This window comes from Centruroides vittatus, unplaced genomic scaffold, assembly GCF_030686945.1.
Source record: "Centruroides vittatus isolate TY-2023 unplaced genomic scaffold, ASM3068694v2 contig_1343, whole genome shotgun sequence".
Classification (NCBI taxonomy): Eukaryota; Metazoa; Arthropoda; class Arachnida; order Scorpiones; family Buthidae; genus Centruroides; species Centruroides vittatus.
Window position 1 is genome coordinate 848,864 of NW_027120855.1, and position 16,175 is coordinate 865,038.

At 35.1% G+C, this 16,175-nt stretch overlaps 2 protein-coding genes across 3 annotated transcripts in view; both read right to left on the reverse strand.

The window, feature by feature from the left end:
• Window positions 1–272: 272 nt before the first annotated feature.
• On the reverse strand, window positions 273–8,290 carry LOC136990831 (beta-1,3-galactosyltransferase 5-like). Its single transcript, XM_067289275.1, has 3 exons — window positions 8,183–8,290; window positions 4,417–4,519; window positions 273–2,077 (listed from the first exon to the last, which is right to left on the reverse strand). The coding sequence occupies exon 3, from the start codon at window positions 2,074–2,076 to the stop codon at window positions 1,018–1,020; it is 1,059 nt and encodes a 352-aa protein (XP_067145376.1). The 5' UTR covers window position 2,077; window positions 4,417–4,519; window positions 8,183–8,290; the 3' UTR covers window positions 273–1,017.
• A 5,890-nt stretch (window positions 8,291–14,180) lies between these two features.
• LOC136990832 (protein tramtrack, beta isoform-like) overlaps window positions 14,181–16,175 on the reverse strand; it is a 36,379-nt gene continuing 34,384 nt past the window's right edge. For both annotated transcript variants that reach the window (XM_067289277.1, XM_067289276.1), the window contains exon 4: window positions 14,181–15,174. In XM_067289277.1, the coding sequence (XP_067145378.1) occupies window positions 14,756–15,174 (419 nt within the window). In that variant the 3' untranslated portion in view covers window positions 14,181–14,755. The remainder of the gene's footprint in view (window positions 15,175–16,175) is intronic.

Consider the following 16,175-nt stretch of genomic DNA (forward strand, 5'->3'; position numbering starts at 1 on the left):
CTTTAATTTTCATAATGCAAAGAACAAGAATTAGTTGTAACAAGTATTAAGTATCGAACAGCAAATACTATTTTCTACTAGAAAATTTATTGTATCAAATAACAATTTTTCATATTTTGATAACACTAACATTAAAAAGTTAATTTGTATATTTTTTGGCAATGGATTTACAAGTTTGGGAGAGGATATGTAGAAGTCATATTATATTTTTTAATAAAATTTGTTCTTTCAAATTCCAAAAATCTGAAAACTATTCTCCCACAGAAAAAAAAACTTTTGGATTTTGTAAGCCATCTCACTCTTTCAAAATGAAAACTCTAGCAAATGATGAGACTGTTACATAAAACATGCATTAAAATAAAGCACTTACAAAAACTGCAGTTTACTTACTGCATAATTAATGTAAGTGAATCAATTTGTGAAGTACAAAAATGTCGAATAAGTAAATTTGGCACGTATACTTATTATAATTGTAAAAATAGGAAGTTTTGAAACTACTGATATGAAAATATTCTTTGTGAGCAATCAGAAACACACCACGACTACAATCACCAATGGGAATGTGTTGAATAAAAACTCAAACTATCAAATCATTTTTAAAACAAAATGATTTATCACCATGACAAAAATGTAATTCTTAATTTAGCTTTAACCAATGTCAGAATTTTTTCTCAAAAGAAAAATTTTTTTGGATAATAAGCTAATGGCAGTTTAAAAAATGCTACTAAATCATGTTTGAAAAGCATTGCACTTTACTGTATCAAAAGCTGTCAATTATAATCTGAACAGCTAATTTATATTGTGCAATATCCAAATACTCTCTTTTCACCTTCAATTTGTTTAACAGAAAAATGAATGGAATGTAAATGTAAAAAATAAATGAAAGGAATGTTTTCTTCATTTAGTAGATCTAATATATAATATATAGACCTGCTTATGGAAACAGACATCCCAATCGCAGTTAAGGAAAAGATTTAACTGCACTTAACATACACAAAATAATTTAAGCCAAAAAGTTTAAGCCATTGAATGAGATTCGACCGATGCATAATACTGTAAGGTCTTATTCCATAACTGATAGACGATAGTGATGTTGCAGATGGGTTGCCCGAACATGTAGGGACGAGAAAGCCCGTCGCTTTCCAACCATTTCAATAAATCTTCTTCGCCGGCATATATTTTGTTCGAAAAGTCCGTGTGAGTCAACCCTAGACGTTTGGCCAGCGTGCCGGACACGTGGACGTCGTCTATCCAAAAGTACGGAACCAGAGAAGATTGGTAATATAACTGACGGGCCACTTCCGAAGACATGATTATGGCCCATCCGGCACAGTAGGTGGGATAGTATCCTTCTCGATATTCTTTGAAACTCACTCGCCACTTACTCCTCTGGCTTCTACGCACAAATGTATTCTTTATAATTAAACACATTAGAAATTTTCTGGGAGGAGTCGGACTGAATGTGTTTTTCAAATAATCTGTCAATTGAAAGATGTCTACAAAAATATCGTCGTCGGTCTTCAGAATGTATCTGGCTGCCGGGCAAAAATAAGTGATCCATTTCAGACCCATGACATGCTTATATGTGAGATTTCTGTAACTGTCTACAAAATTACCCTGTACAATATCGCTGTAGATCGTATTTTCTTGCGAAATGGCATTCAGGAGAGATCGATTTCCTACGCTTCCGATCAGAAACACCAATCTCACGGAGTCCGTAGCCAGATTCTTTTCGGAACCCCAAGTTTCTCGTATGATGTCTCTTTTTCTGAAATTTCCAGGTGCACTGTGTACGAAAATAACCATAAAAAGATCTCTGACATTTTTACACCGTTGATTATTAATAAGAAATTTAAAATTGGAGAGATCAACAAGAGTTGAAAAATCCACAGTTGAGTTAATCAAAGACAAATTAAAAGCATTTGGGAAGTCCTTCCACCTGTTTATAGACAATGATGAATGAGGTAGAACACTTTCATTATACCATAAAACTGCACAAAGGTACGTAAAGAGTATGATGATAATCAATATCCATATTGCCAATTTATGCTGAAATTGTCCTCCAAAAACACCCATACTGTAGAAGAAAAATTAATAACAAATTAAGTTTTTTTAAATTTATTTTTTGTAAAATAGATAATCTTAATTAAAAAGAGTAATTTTCATAAATATTGAAATTCGCCCATTCAGAATTTCATTAATAGCAGGAGACAAAAAAATTCTTATGTAAATGAGACAATTCCATGTGAAATCATAAAAATATTGATAAATATGTTAGACAACATTACATCACATTAAAGAATTTAGCTCCTTAAATGTTTTTTGGGACAATTTCTTGGTCCCATCTTCGGAATCTGAACAGAATGGAACATTAAGATCTATCTTTTCTTTTCTGTTTGACATTCAATTTTTTGTTCTATACTTCTACAGTTCAATGGGTTTTTTTTTAAATATTGGAACTTATTCCAAAAATATTTAAGTATGGCCTGATGATTGAGAGCATCACAACTTACAACAATATATATAGTTTCAGATTTTGTGAATTTAATCAAACATTAACATAAACTTGAGAACTGTCATGCTTAACCTTATCTAAATTATTGGCAAAATGCTGATTTATGCTGAGTGGGGATGTAATAATCATCATAAACTAAAGATTCAAATATAAAATGTCTTAAAATTTCAAAATTAAAGACATCTGTAAAAAAAATCAGTTAAATGGTTACCAAAAAAAAACAGGATATTGATGAAATATTTATTATACGGCTGACCCTTGATAATCCGACAGGTACGGGACCAAAGGGGTGTCGGATTACCGAAAGCGATTACATATTTGGCATTGTTTTGCTAGCAGTAGCCTACAATATTCCTACATTTTATGAGTAAAATGCTGCCTAGGTTAATATGGAAATGAAACACCCATTTCGGTTAACTAATACATGTTTATTAAAAGAAATATGGAAGCCAATAAATGTACATACAGTATGTATAGGCATAAATAATACAGTAAGTACGGAACTGCTCACGGAAAACACAAGAAATGTGCGTCATCGTGTAAGAATTGGGTGGGGAGATTCACGTCGCGACATCCTTCCGTGCAAGCAGACACGTAACGGGACGGGGACTACGGCGACCTCGACGGGAAGTGCGTCGGACTACCGAGCACGTCGGATTACAAAAGCGTCGGATTATCGAGGGTCGGCTGTATTTTAAATTTGGCAAACTGTTTATTTTATTTGCTATTTTTAAAGGAAATGCCTAAAATTTATTTTATACTTTATAGTATAAAATAAATTGAATATTTTAACTGCTTCTCCTAATATTTTGCCCAACCATAATATCATAAGAAAAAATACAGTATTTGCTGGTCTTTTATTACTTTTATGTAAACAAAATACTGTACAAGTGCAGTTCAACTTCTATCTGAAACTTCAGTAATGGCAATGGAACTGTTTATGTTACGTAGTCCTAATTTATGTTTATTTTTCTAGGTACTCTACCTCCATACTTTGACACCTCTCCCATCATTTTGGCAATGAATGATTTGCCTGCAGAATAGAAATATTTTGATTGGTGTTGAAGCATGACTCTATGCATGATGGAGACTTGGTTAGGAAATTCTAGATCACATGGCTTACATCCAGATCTGTTACCATTCAATTATCAGCTGTTAAGGTCTCTGACTCTTTCAGTTCAGAAAACTTTCTCCTACTATGTATTTAAAAACTAAATTGTTTTTACCCTTCAGGCTACAAGAGGAACTTCTATGGAAAAACCTGGTACTTTAACATAGAAGTATTTTGGGAATTCATTAAAACACTTTGGCAAACAAACATATTCTTAACATTCCAACAGCCATAGTTTAATCAATTGGCACTAATGACAAAGACAATTGTTTTATATTTAAAAAAATTATTACCTGGTCTATTTCGTAGAAATTTAAAACAACATTCTTAAATGTTTTATGAAGATAAAACCAAGTTTTTAAAAAAATATTAACTAGTTTTTTAAAATTGCAAGAAAAAAAATCCAACTTTTCACAAATCCAAATCTAGAAAGACCCTATTTTATTGATCCAGAAATAACAAAACATCCTCCAAAATATTTTTGGACCAATTTAGTCCAGCTTCAGAAAAATTTACTACTAAAAAACAGCATGTAGAGCAAAAGTTAAAAAAAAAAAAAAAAAAAAAAAAACAAAAGAAAGTAATTACATAATTAATTAAAAATATATTTAATAGATTAATATACAACAGATAAAACTGCTTACAGTACATTAATAGGTTTCCATCTTATATTAATAATAAATGCTAAAGAAGACTATAGACATACAAACATTGCTTAAAAAAACTATTAAAATAATAAAATTGAAGATATGGTGTACACTTTTAAGCAATTCATATTTTTAAATCTTACCTTTAATACTTGACTTGTCATTAAATATTATGAAAATATTTCTTTTCTTACTGGATTTGAGTATTCAGTGAGTATTAATGTATATCTAAATTCAATCATGTTCCTGAAAAATAAAAAAAATAAATGATTACATGTAATAAACACATTTACAAATATATTATTGTTTTAGTCCATCACGTTAAAAATTGAACCAATATGAAATTAAATATAAGTGTATACAGGTTAGCTGCGTTGGGGCCACACTCAGTGATATAGCCCAACGAAAGGAAAATATTAATATTAGGGATAAGATATAAGAGAAGTTGGACAAACCTAGGTAAAAGAAATTGGATAGTTGGAAGTATAGTAGATGTAGAAGAAGAGAGAGGCGTCAAGAGGGTAGAGATGGGACTCCTGCTCAGTGCATTTATTTAAAAACAATGACATACATAGAATATACAATATCATCACACCCAACAATATGATGAGAAAAAAAAAATTGGGTACAACACAATACCATGAGAGTAACAGAGGATAACTTTTGGTAACAGTACATAAACCACAGAAAATTAATATGTAAACATACAGATGAAGCCATGAGAAACAGTGGGATTCCATATGCAAATTTGTTGTAGGATAGTTACCATAAGTGATGTAATATTAACAAATGAGGACATAACCAAATATACAAAAGTGAACCAGTACATGGAAAACACATAAAACATACGTGAAACACCTAGTTACAGAAATACCAAGACTATGATATTACATGAAAAGTAAAATACAAAAGTATGCAATTAACTACAATGTGGAGTTACAGACAAAAATACAAAGCATATGTTATATACAAAGCGATATACAATTCGTAACGACATAATTTACAGAAAGGTAAGTAGGAAGCAGCTATATACAGTGGAAATCCCGATAGTTGCACAAATTGTATTACAAACCAAAAATGGTATACATTTGTAAGAATGAGTGAGACAGAACACTGCACAAAAACAGAATAGAGGTAACAAATACCTTGTTTAAGCACGATGTACAGTACATGTAAGATGACAAAAGAAATAAATGAAAAATCCAGAGAATGGTGAAGCCAGAAAAGCCGGTCGGGTCTACGACGAATTAGTTCAGAATATTGACGGCTTTGGCGAATTCTTTCGACGTCTTGTAGATTTTGTTTTCAACCAAGGTATCGAGGCAACACGGCCAGAATTTGTTTTCAGAATGCACCACTTATACAAGTCCCTTCAGCCGATCAATGTAGTTGGGACAATTGAATAAAACAGATTGTGGTTCCTCTTCTTTGTGGAGAGGGCACGGACAGAGTCCATCAGTTTTATGCAAGAACCCATAAAGGTAGCTGCAAAAACTGCCCTGCCCATTCCGTAGTCGTGTGACAGAAATGGAGGGGACCGGACATCTGCAGTCGTGCCTACGTCGAACATTAGGAAAGTACCTGTGGGCGAGTCTTCCATTAGTGTTCGTATCCCACCTATCCCGCCAACACTTCCAAGCGCGAGTCCGGATTTGGTTTTTAAGCCAAGTTAGCGGAACATTGCTAAACGAGCAGTCGGCGATCCTCTCGGGGCAGTGCGGGCCACTAAGCCAGTCCTTTCGTTGCCTCGCGTGCAGAATGCCTTTTCACCCGGGCCAGGTCGATCCCAACGATTTCTCGTAGCGTTAGGATAACATTAATGCCACGGTAGACGGTAGAAAGGTTCACATTCGTCTTTTCGAGTCGTAGTAGTGCCACCCTGCCGTCGCCAACAACGGCGGCTCGCTTTACGTCGCGATGCCGCACATCGTTAAGAATCCATTCGAGAACGTCGTAAATTGCAAAAGACTCTGCACGAACGGCAGAGCGGCGACCGGCAAGTTTATGTCGGGCTCGATATAGATTACTTTCATTCTCGGCGACTACGACGGAGCACCCAATCCCAAAGAAACTCGCCCAACACAGATTCGGTATCGGCAATATTCGGTTAGTTCCGTCGAGCAGAACGATTCCATTTCTCATTTTAGAAGCGGGATCATCAGTTAATGCAATTTTTTGACGTTACTAGAAATTTTGCCACCAATTTGCAGCAAGTGTCGGCACCGGTCGACGCAGCAACCAGAAGACGGCGGCAGTTCCGCGGACGGCGGCCGTAGACGCTCGACTCGAAGCCGTCGTCGTAAGCAAATTTCTAATTCTATCGAACATTTCGATCCGAAGCGGATCCCATTCGGACGGAAAACGTCCGTCGTTATTCACTAGTATATAACCCACCGCGGAAAGACGCAGAACATTACGGGGCAAACTTTCTTCGTTTGCTCGACGACTTTTTCTTCAATTTCACGGATAAGAGAAAGACGGAGAAGGAAAGCGGTGGTATTAAAAAGAAATTTTCTTCCGAGCGAATCCCGACGCGAAACAAAACTTCGAAGCGTGCCGAAATCCGGACAAAGCGACGACCGGTCACGGCAAATTACACGAAAAATGGAAAAATCTAGCACCACACAGACACCTTTAATTAATTCTTTTATCAACCAATAGCTTAATCATACATTTTAACATTTAATAAAGATTTAATTTTTATTAAATTTGATTTTATTTTCTAAGAAAGCTTTTGAATTTTTTTCAATTGACTAAGAGACAAATTATAATTATTGTTTATTGTATTTGCTTAGCACACATTAATTAATCACCGGAAGTGGTTTTCCCCGTATCGGAATTACAGTAAATTAAAACCGAACATCCTTCGAAAATTAATCAAATCAAAGTTTTTAAAAAGCGTACGAAGGATTGATTTAAAAATAATAATTAATATAATCTCTTTTGAGTTCATTTATATATACGATTGAATTGAGACGAAAGGAAAAAAACACAAACGATGTTTTTCCGAGTTTTTGTTTAGACTACCGTATATTCAATTGTTTTTTATTTCACATTAAATCTCCCATATTTAGGCTTTTTCCTTATTTCTACGTAAGTAATTTCACTCAAGAACACCTATCAATACAACCTTTTCTGCACGAGGTGAGCACTCGGCGCCGGTGAGATGGGTGGTCACACGGGCAGTTTTCACCGTAAACGCACCCAAATAACTTATACAAATAGTCTTACGTTACTTTCCAATAAATATGCAACATTAATCGCGTATTCCATTATTTTACACCACGAAAAACGAAACGTCGAGAGTTCAGAAATTGACAGTTAGTAATTTCCTTAAACAGACACATTACGGGTTTGAAAAGCCACGACAGTGCTAAAAACTTTTAAAACCGAGAGTAGGGCTACACACGCTGTTTTAAAATAAAGATTTCCCAGCCTCGAGCTATTTACTTAACGTCGGTGGAGGTAAACAACTTCGCAAGTTTGCGGAAGAATTATTTGGGCACAAAATGGCCACAAATTCCGAGACGGGAGAAGGCCGGAATCTCGGACCATTCGTATTTCCCACCCTGCACCTCCCGACCACGGATCACGTAAACTAGTTACGCGCGACAGCGCGGCGGGCGATTCAAAGTCGTAATTAACGGAGTGGTGGGTAAATTTTACGTAACTGGAGCCGGACTTTCTCCTTTCCGAAATAAGAAGGCCTTTAAAAGCCAGGACGAGGACTTCCGGAATCCGTTTGTCGTTAGCGGAAGTCGTCTGTTTTAATCGTTCGGCGTCTCCACAAAACACGCCAAACCATCAAAAGGGAACGAACAAAAAGAAACGTTGGACCGTCGCGTCCGCAACGGAATTTGCGTAAACCTTACCAGGATAGGGAAAAGAAAACGTTTCCGGTCGACTTACCTGGCCAACGTCATCCAAACTATCCCTTCGGATGCGGAATGACGTCACACTTCCTCTCGTCTGTCAAACCGCCGACGGAAAGGAACCCGACGACCGACCCTGCGCCCCCTTTCGTCCGTCGTTTCCACACGCGCCAATAAACGTCGTCGAAACGTACCAAAATCTTTTTAACGCGTTAATTTATCCGTTCTTAAATACACCCGTTTCCCGGGAACGGGCTCCCCCAATATCGGGATTTGAAAACATCCGGTTTACTTAACGGCGAAGAGCGACATTACTGCCGTCCAAAAATTAAATTTACACCGGCATTTAAAATTTGCATTTGACGGTGATAATACCCGGGTGGTGGCGAATAAACTTTGGCATTTAAATGTTTTATCGGTTTCTCCCGGGAGAAATTCGTACGAACTGCGGACTTCTCTACGTCGGGGAGGCATAATTAATTCCTTCGGGCCGACCGAAATCGCCTTTAATAAGCCCTTACGCAGGGCCGGATTTGAGGCGATTGGAGCGATTGGTGCCAATCGGGCCCCGCATTACGTCAAAATTTATATATTTAAAAATAGTACATGTTACAAAAATAAATATCTAGGTATATTATTATTAAAAATAAAACAACATATTTCAATATGTAAATTAACAGTTAATTAATTTTGTTATTTAAAGTTTGAGGGGCCCCGCAAAAACAAAATTCAATCGGGCCTCGCATCTATTGGGTCCGGCGCTGCCCTTACGGCCCGTTACCTGCCGGTACCGCTAGAAACTTCTATTCCCTATCGGGATCGTTACTTTTTTACTTCCCCGTTGTTACGGAATACGTAGTGGACCGGCCACCGGTGCCAGTCGCGGTCACCCCACGCGACTTTTCGATCAACCGTGCACATTTCGCTACAATCCACATACTTTAATGTACAGTATTGTAAGGTTGTTTACATTTCCGAGCTCCCGGAGTGTCGAATCCTCGAGGAACGCAAAAAGCCGGGAAATCAAAATTTGACCCATCGGCACACTTTCCTTAAGCTTTGGGACGGGCGGTATAAAAGACGATCGTGTTAAACCAGTAAAAACTACAACACGTACGGCTTGGCATTAATATTAGGCATAATTACGATAATTTTTTTATCGGTTAACTTATTTGTCAGTTTAGTAATTATTACAAAAAGTACAATGTTTATATAAAATTAAATAACAAAAAATTTACATATTCCGTTTGAAAATATCGAGATTTTGTAACCGTCGAAATTACAAGTCATTCGATTGACATTAGAGGTCGAGGCGCACGTATTCGGCCCAAAACGTGAACGGCGGACGGACGAGCGCCGCCATCTGGCAATTGTATACGGTCGTTAAGCGCGGGACCCAGGGGCAGCTGTCCCTAGGTTGCCGACTCGTCGTTTTGACGTTCGGTAACTTCTAGCGAGAATCCAGATTCCGCTATTTGTACCAAAACTTAGCACGAGAAGTGTGCCGGGATTTTCGTATTTTCATTTCCCAAACGTTAATCCTGCAAATACGTACGATCGAATCGCGATGGGTATATAGTGTGCTTGTTAAGTAACGCGAGTTATCGTATAAAAAGAAAGAATTTTATTTGAAATTGTGTATTACGCGGATACGAAATTTGATCGGAAACGTCTATCTGAAAGAGAGAAAGACGGGATTCGATAGGATCGACGAAACGAGGCAACGCAACGTCGGGACGTCGCCTCCCGGAAGAAGTTACGAAGAATCGGTCCCCATCTAGGTAGGTGTTACGGACGGGAAAGAAAAATCCGGAAAACTCCAGGCGATCCCGCCACTGCAGGGGCACGTTATCCTACGAGTGAAAAGGGCAAATGCCGAGACCCGCACGGCAAGGGGGCGTCAAACCAGACTTTAATATATTAAAGTATTTCCCTCAAAAAGTTTCCGGAAGTTAACATTGTACGTGGGCCCCCCTAACTCAAATTTGTTCAGACCCCACCGACAACTAGCGTTCGGTGGTTTTATCCATCCGGTCACCAGAAAAAAAGGAGCACGGGACGAAATATGGTTAAAGTACTCGCCACTTCACTACGGACGTTCCGCGCAACGGTGTACGGGTGATCGATGCGTATAGAAATTGCCGTTATCCGTAGTTAAACTGCCAATTCCAGCAGAAATTACCGATCTAATGCGTTTTTAAAAATTGATATTCTATTCTTGGAGAGTTTACATTTCCGCTCGATTCGAATTATAGGAATGTGGAATTGACGAGGAGTGTCGGTAAAAGAAAGGACACGACACTAAAGGGTTGATAATATACTTTTACTTTATTAAACACGAATTTCATGATTGTTGGCAGCATTTCGTTCGTGACGCAAATATATGACACTTCCGGTTTAGTCGAATTGCTAAAATATAATTATTCTTTTATTCTATACACACAATTCTTCGTTTGATTTAAAAACAAGAAAAATCGGCAAAAAGGCCTAAACCAAGGAACAACTTTGGAAATTATTCCGGTACGATAATAACCGATGCACCAAAATTAACGATTTTATTCACGCAGAGCACCTATTCACGAATAAAACGTTCGTTCCGAACTTCCATACTCCGTATATCAAAAATATTAAAATCTGACGGTCTTAAAATAATTTTAATGAGCATCGGTCGTGTATATTTATATATCTATATATATATTCTTTTTAATCTCCGACTCGGGCAGACATATACAGTATATATATAATTATGTACAGCGAATTCGCGGGATCGCATAGAGGAGACAGTTTTAAAACCAATGCTAAATGATCCGTTAATCGTCGTCATTGTTTTCTTTTTTTGGCACTAGAGACTTATTACTTTTCCCCGTTCGATTTTAGATAAATTGCACTTGGCAAACCTAACCGACGGCCACACCCATCCTCCTTTACTAATTAAATATGTCCACCATTGAGATTTTACGCGTCTTACTTAAAGGACTAAACGAAAAAGTTAACACTTGGAAGCGCACCGCGTTTCGTTCCGTGGTTCCGAATGCCACCCAATTTCCAACTAAACACCAACTTCGCTTCTTAAGTACGCGGGGATAAATAAATTCGGGAATATTTAAGACGATCTTCTAAACTCGTCCAGCGAAATTCCTTAGAATTGCCAGGAACGAATAGAACTGCGTTATCTTATTTTTCTTTTACATTTACATATAATGTGATTACATAAAAGTTTTTCTACCCGACAGGAAAGACACGCGTTTATCTCCTATATTTTGGCTAACTCGGCGAGAATGACGACGAGTGTACTTTAAAACCGGACACTCGTCCCGTTAGTTCTAATTAAACACGAAATTCCACGTAGACTAATCTAACCTACCTGTTTTTCGGATATAAAATACTTTTAAGGTTTGAAACTAAATTCGAATATAATGAAATTGTAACGAATTACGTTGCAAATTAGGATTAAGTTGGCCAGACGTTTTAATTATTTTATAAATTTTGATGTAATAAGAATGAATCTTGGATTTCTGTAAACACAATTTCGATCGCTAATTTTAACAAAAGAATTATAAAAACAAAAACCATTCGCTTATTATATCAAAGCGTGTGGAAGATAATGCGCATACTTGGAAAAGTTTCGGCCTTAAAAGTACAATTATTGTACTTTTTAAATTTGTTCTAAGGCTCGTCATTTCTTAAAACGAAATCGGAATTTATTGAAAAGAAACTAAGTAAAACGGCCGTAAGTACCTCGAAATAAATAGTACAAGCCGAATTTTATCGAGCGAAGCTCGTTAAAAACCGTCCTTTAGGGGATTAGACATTACAAAATATAGATACGAATACCAAATTCCTACATTACAAAGAGCGCGCGGTCCGTTTTAATAGGGCTGGACCAGCAAACAAACGACGGAGTGAAACGGACTACGCCAATGGTTCGCTTATCCGTCTGTATTAAAGCCACTTTACTAGGCAATGGAGAAACTTTCTTACGACAAATTTTTATTTAATATAATTTAAAAACACGATAGACTATTGCATTTTTCGATTCGGGACACGGTGCAACCGAGCTATGAAATTAAAGGGATGGAAAGATTTAAACACAAAAGATCATTCTTCGATAAATTTATAAAGGAAAACACACGGAAACGAGAGTAATAATCCAATTAATCGCAAAATGAAAACGAGATAACATAGAACCCTAAGACTTGTCTAACGTAAAATAGTGACGAAAGAAAAAATAATTAAAACCGTATTTACTATTACAAATGTATTTCGATAATAAATGGAATAATTTGTTAGAAAAAGATCTATTAAAATTAATAGATATTATATATATATATATAATTTACACAATATACCTTCGAAAATTACAAATACAAATTAAAAAACTGAATTAATTTTGAATCAAGTTAAAAGATTTTATTTAATGTAAGATAAAGTAAGCGTGTTATACCTAGGAAGTAAATAAGCTACTCTATATAAAATACTTGTCTCAAAATCGTCACAAAAAATATGTACTGTACAGTACACCAGGAACCGAAAATGGATAGTCACGAAATTTTTGAACGATATTTTTAATTTGTTCTATATTAAAATATAGAATAAATCAAAAATATGACAAATTAAAACAAGATAAAAAAAAAACCTTCTACAAATAAAAATAATCTTAATTATATAATTAAAACATAGGCTCTCTTGACAACGAACACAAAACAGCAACAAAAGTAGATATTTCTAATAATTCCCATAAATAAAAGTGAACTCCAGCAAAGCAGTTCGCTTTTACACCTTGTTATTTTTATTGAATTTTCACATCAATCAATATATTCTCCCGAATATTAGGTAAAAAACTTTCTCTATAAACGAAAACAATACTTCTGAAAATTCAAAGATTACGAAGTGGTTCTGGGATTTAAATTTTTGACGACACTTGAAAAATTAATCCAAGAGTAATAACTATACTCAAAAACCTTTTTGAAACTAATAGCCTTCGAAGCTGTAAATGCTCTATTGAGCCTTTATATTCCAAAGGTCCCGAACGACATGGAACAAAACAGAAATGATTATTGTTGAACGAGCAATTATTTATTGTGACATCTTCACAATACCGGGGCTGAAATTTTTAATCATATTTTTAATTAATTTAATAATATATATATATATGCTCTCCACCTCAAATTAGTAGTGGCTTGCCCCGTATGTCATACATTTCCTTTAACAGTAGAATAGTGCCGGTCATCTATCTCCCTCCCTCCGGGGAACATTTCTTAACTGAAATAACATGATATAATGTTATTTCAATTCGGAAATTAGGAAAGTTCAATTCAATTTAGCAGGCCCGATTAACTATATAATAAACTAGAAGAACCTTATATTGTTAATCGGGGCCTCCTGTCCCTAAGCTTTCCGTGTCTGGTCTCGATTTTTGTTTATCTCCATTCTCGAGATTAAGGAAGAGCAGACAATCATATAGACGGACGACAGTGGGAATTTATAGCAAATTTTTTCAAATTGCATCTCAATAAAGAAATTTAATAACAGCAATTGCTTGTTTGTACTGTATTATATAACTAGATTGAATTGTAATGATATTTCATCATACAAGTATTCTATTATAATTATAGTTTATTTGTTGTATAATCAAAATCTACAGTAATTTTTGAACATTTCTGATCACTGTTTAAAATTTAGAATAAGGTTGGTTATTGGTGCAAGAATAATTTTGGCCATATTGCACCACCTAAAATAAGAAAAACCTGCGCAAAGATTATATCAAAACTCATTACTAGGAATAAATTAATAGTTTTCTAAACACAATTTGAGTCTGTTTCCATTGAAAAATATGTACCTAATGTTAAAATATAAATACAAAAACTGTAATAAGTTTTGAATTAGTTGCATTAGTTGATTAATCCAATTTAAAATACATGTTTTACATATTTACATGTGAAAAATAAATAGCTACAGAAATCCAAAATGAATTACAATGTAACTGTAATTAAATATAAATATATATTTAAATCTCTCTTTAATTAATCAAAATGGATTTGATTAAAAAACCATTACTGGATTCTGAAATAAACAATTCATTCGTTTCAGATTTAGTTTCAAACCAAAAAATTTTATTTCCAAAATATATACTCATTAAATTGAGCTTTATTCAACTAAAAGATCAATTTTAATGGTCCCTTTTAGAGCTTTGTAAAAGAATAATTATCTATGGGAATACAATCCCAGAAAATTAAATATTGCTATGCAATGTAAATGTACTTTGTATTAAACGGATAGCTTTTACCGACGAAAATCTTTGTTATTTATCCGATTAAAAATATGCCCAAATATGGCGATCCTCATTGATGGACATATTTTGTCTTTTTGGGTTAAATCAAATTATGGCGAAATCTCGATTTTGGTTCGTACTCGACGTAACTCGTGTACTCGCAATCTCTTACCTGTTAATTTACTTACTTTTCTAAATTTATAATATTATGTTTGTCGTCCTTAGACGTATCAAATCGGGATTTTACTATATGTGGGTATTGTTTGTTTTTAGATTATATAATCTTTCCTACAACTGATATATAAGGCACTTTGTATGGCTAAGAACCGAATTTCCTTATTAAATGATCATAGAAGATCTTTTAAAAAGCCTTCTTTCGTGGCGACAGTGAGCATCTATACTTTGACAGCAGAGCTTCCAGACGTCGGATGCGGCGTAAGTTGCGACGCTGTAATACCTAAAAACAGAAGACCGGATGAAGATCAGTCTTTTCATGTCTAGCTGTAATTTGTCTCTAGCACCCCTACAATTTGATTCTCTCATTTCTTCGGGTGTAAACAATACTTTGGCTATGTTGACGGCAAACTGTCGGGCATTTTGGCTTCTTCTGTATATCATGTACAATTCGTTTTCCGGTAAAAAGTCTTTGGTTGGAAAATCCTGCGATAAATCCGAACTTCTCAGCGTGATGGGTTGTTTTCCGACTGCCATCGCAGACATCTGATTGGCAGATATAGACTTCTCTTGAATTATACCATCTGTTTAAAAATTTAATCATAATCATTGAAAAACAATATAAATAAATGATTATAAATAGAAATACTCTTAATTCATTAGAATATTTAATAAAAATAAGATTTTAACAACCACCTTCTATACTATGCTTCCTAATTATTGTAATGCTTTCATACCCACATTTTATCATTATTCTACAATCGCATTATTTTGTTATTCACTTCTATGAAAATTCTATTTTATCAACAGAACTTAATCATTGACGTTTTATTAAAGAAAACTTTCAACTTAAAAGCATTAGGAGAAATTCAATATTATGCAAATCTTTAGAAATATTTGATAACCCACCAACCTATGGAGCCAAGGAAACACTGAATATTTGATTCAAAGAAAGTGGGAGGAACAAAAGAGCTAAAACTAGATATTTTTTAACATACACTAGGACGTAAGCAAAATTCTATAAGGAGAAAGAATAGTCCAATGTTTACTATATTAGTAAACATAAATCAGGTGGAATAAAAAATAGACATAATATTAAAAAAAAAACACTATGATGAAGTAAGAACTACTGGATGAATGTAAATAGCTAACATTGAACTGTAATAGAGACGGTAAGTTATGCAGATTAGGAGGCAAATTTATATAAAATTAGGTTAATTACCTGATTTTACATAAATTTTGCCATGCAGGAAATAAAAATACTTTTCATTTTATGCCCTTTAGATGTCCAGAATCTAAATACGGTAAGCAAGAAACAGGAAAAGTATCACACTGGCGTTAAACCACGTACAAATATCGCTACAATTACTAGCGCTTTCGACAAAACTATTTCCATCTTCATCAGGCAGATAAAACAGTTAAAATCCTTTTTCAAACAAAATTTTTGAAATATTCTGACAGCATTAGAGCTTTGGAACAAAACCAATGATGGAACTGAATGCAAAAAGTTTAAGCACATGTGCATAGTGACAAAGCGCATGCGCTATACTATGACGAGAAGAGGAGCTAGAAGCAATGCCTTAAT

Bases quoted from the DNA above. Each gene is read 5' to 3' on its own strand.
- LOC136990831 (XM_067289275.1), bottom strand. From the start codon at position 2,076: ATGGGTGTTTTTGGAGGACAATTTCAGCATAAATTGGCAATATGGATA.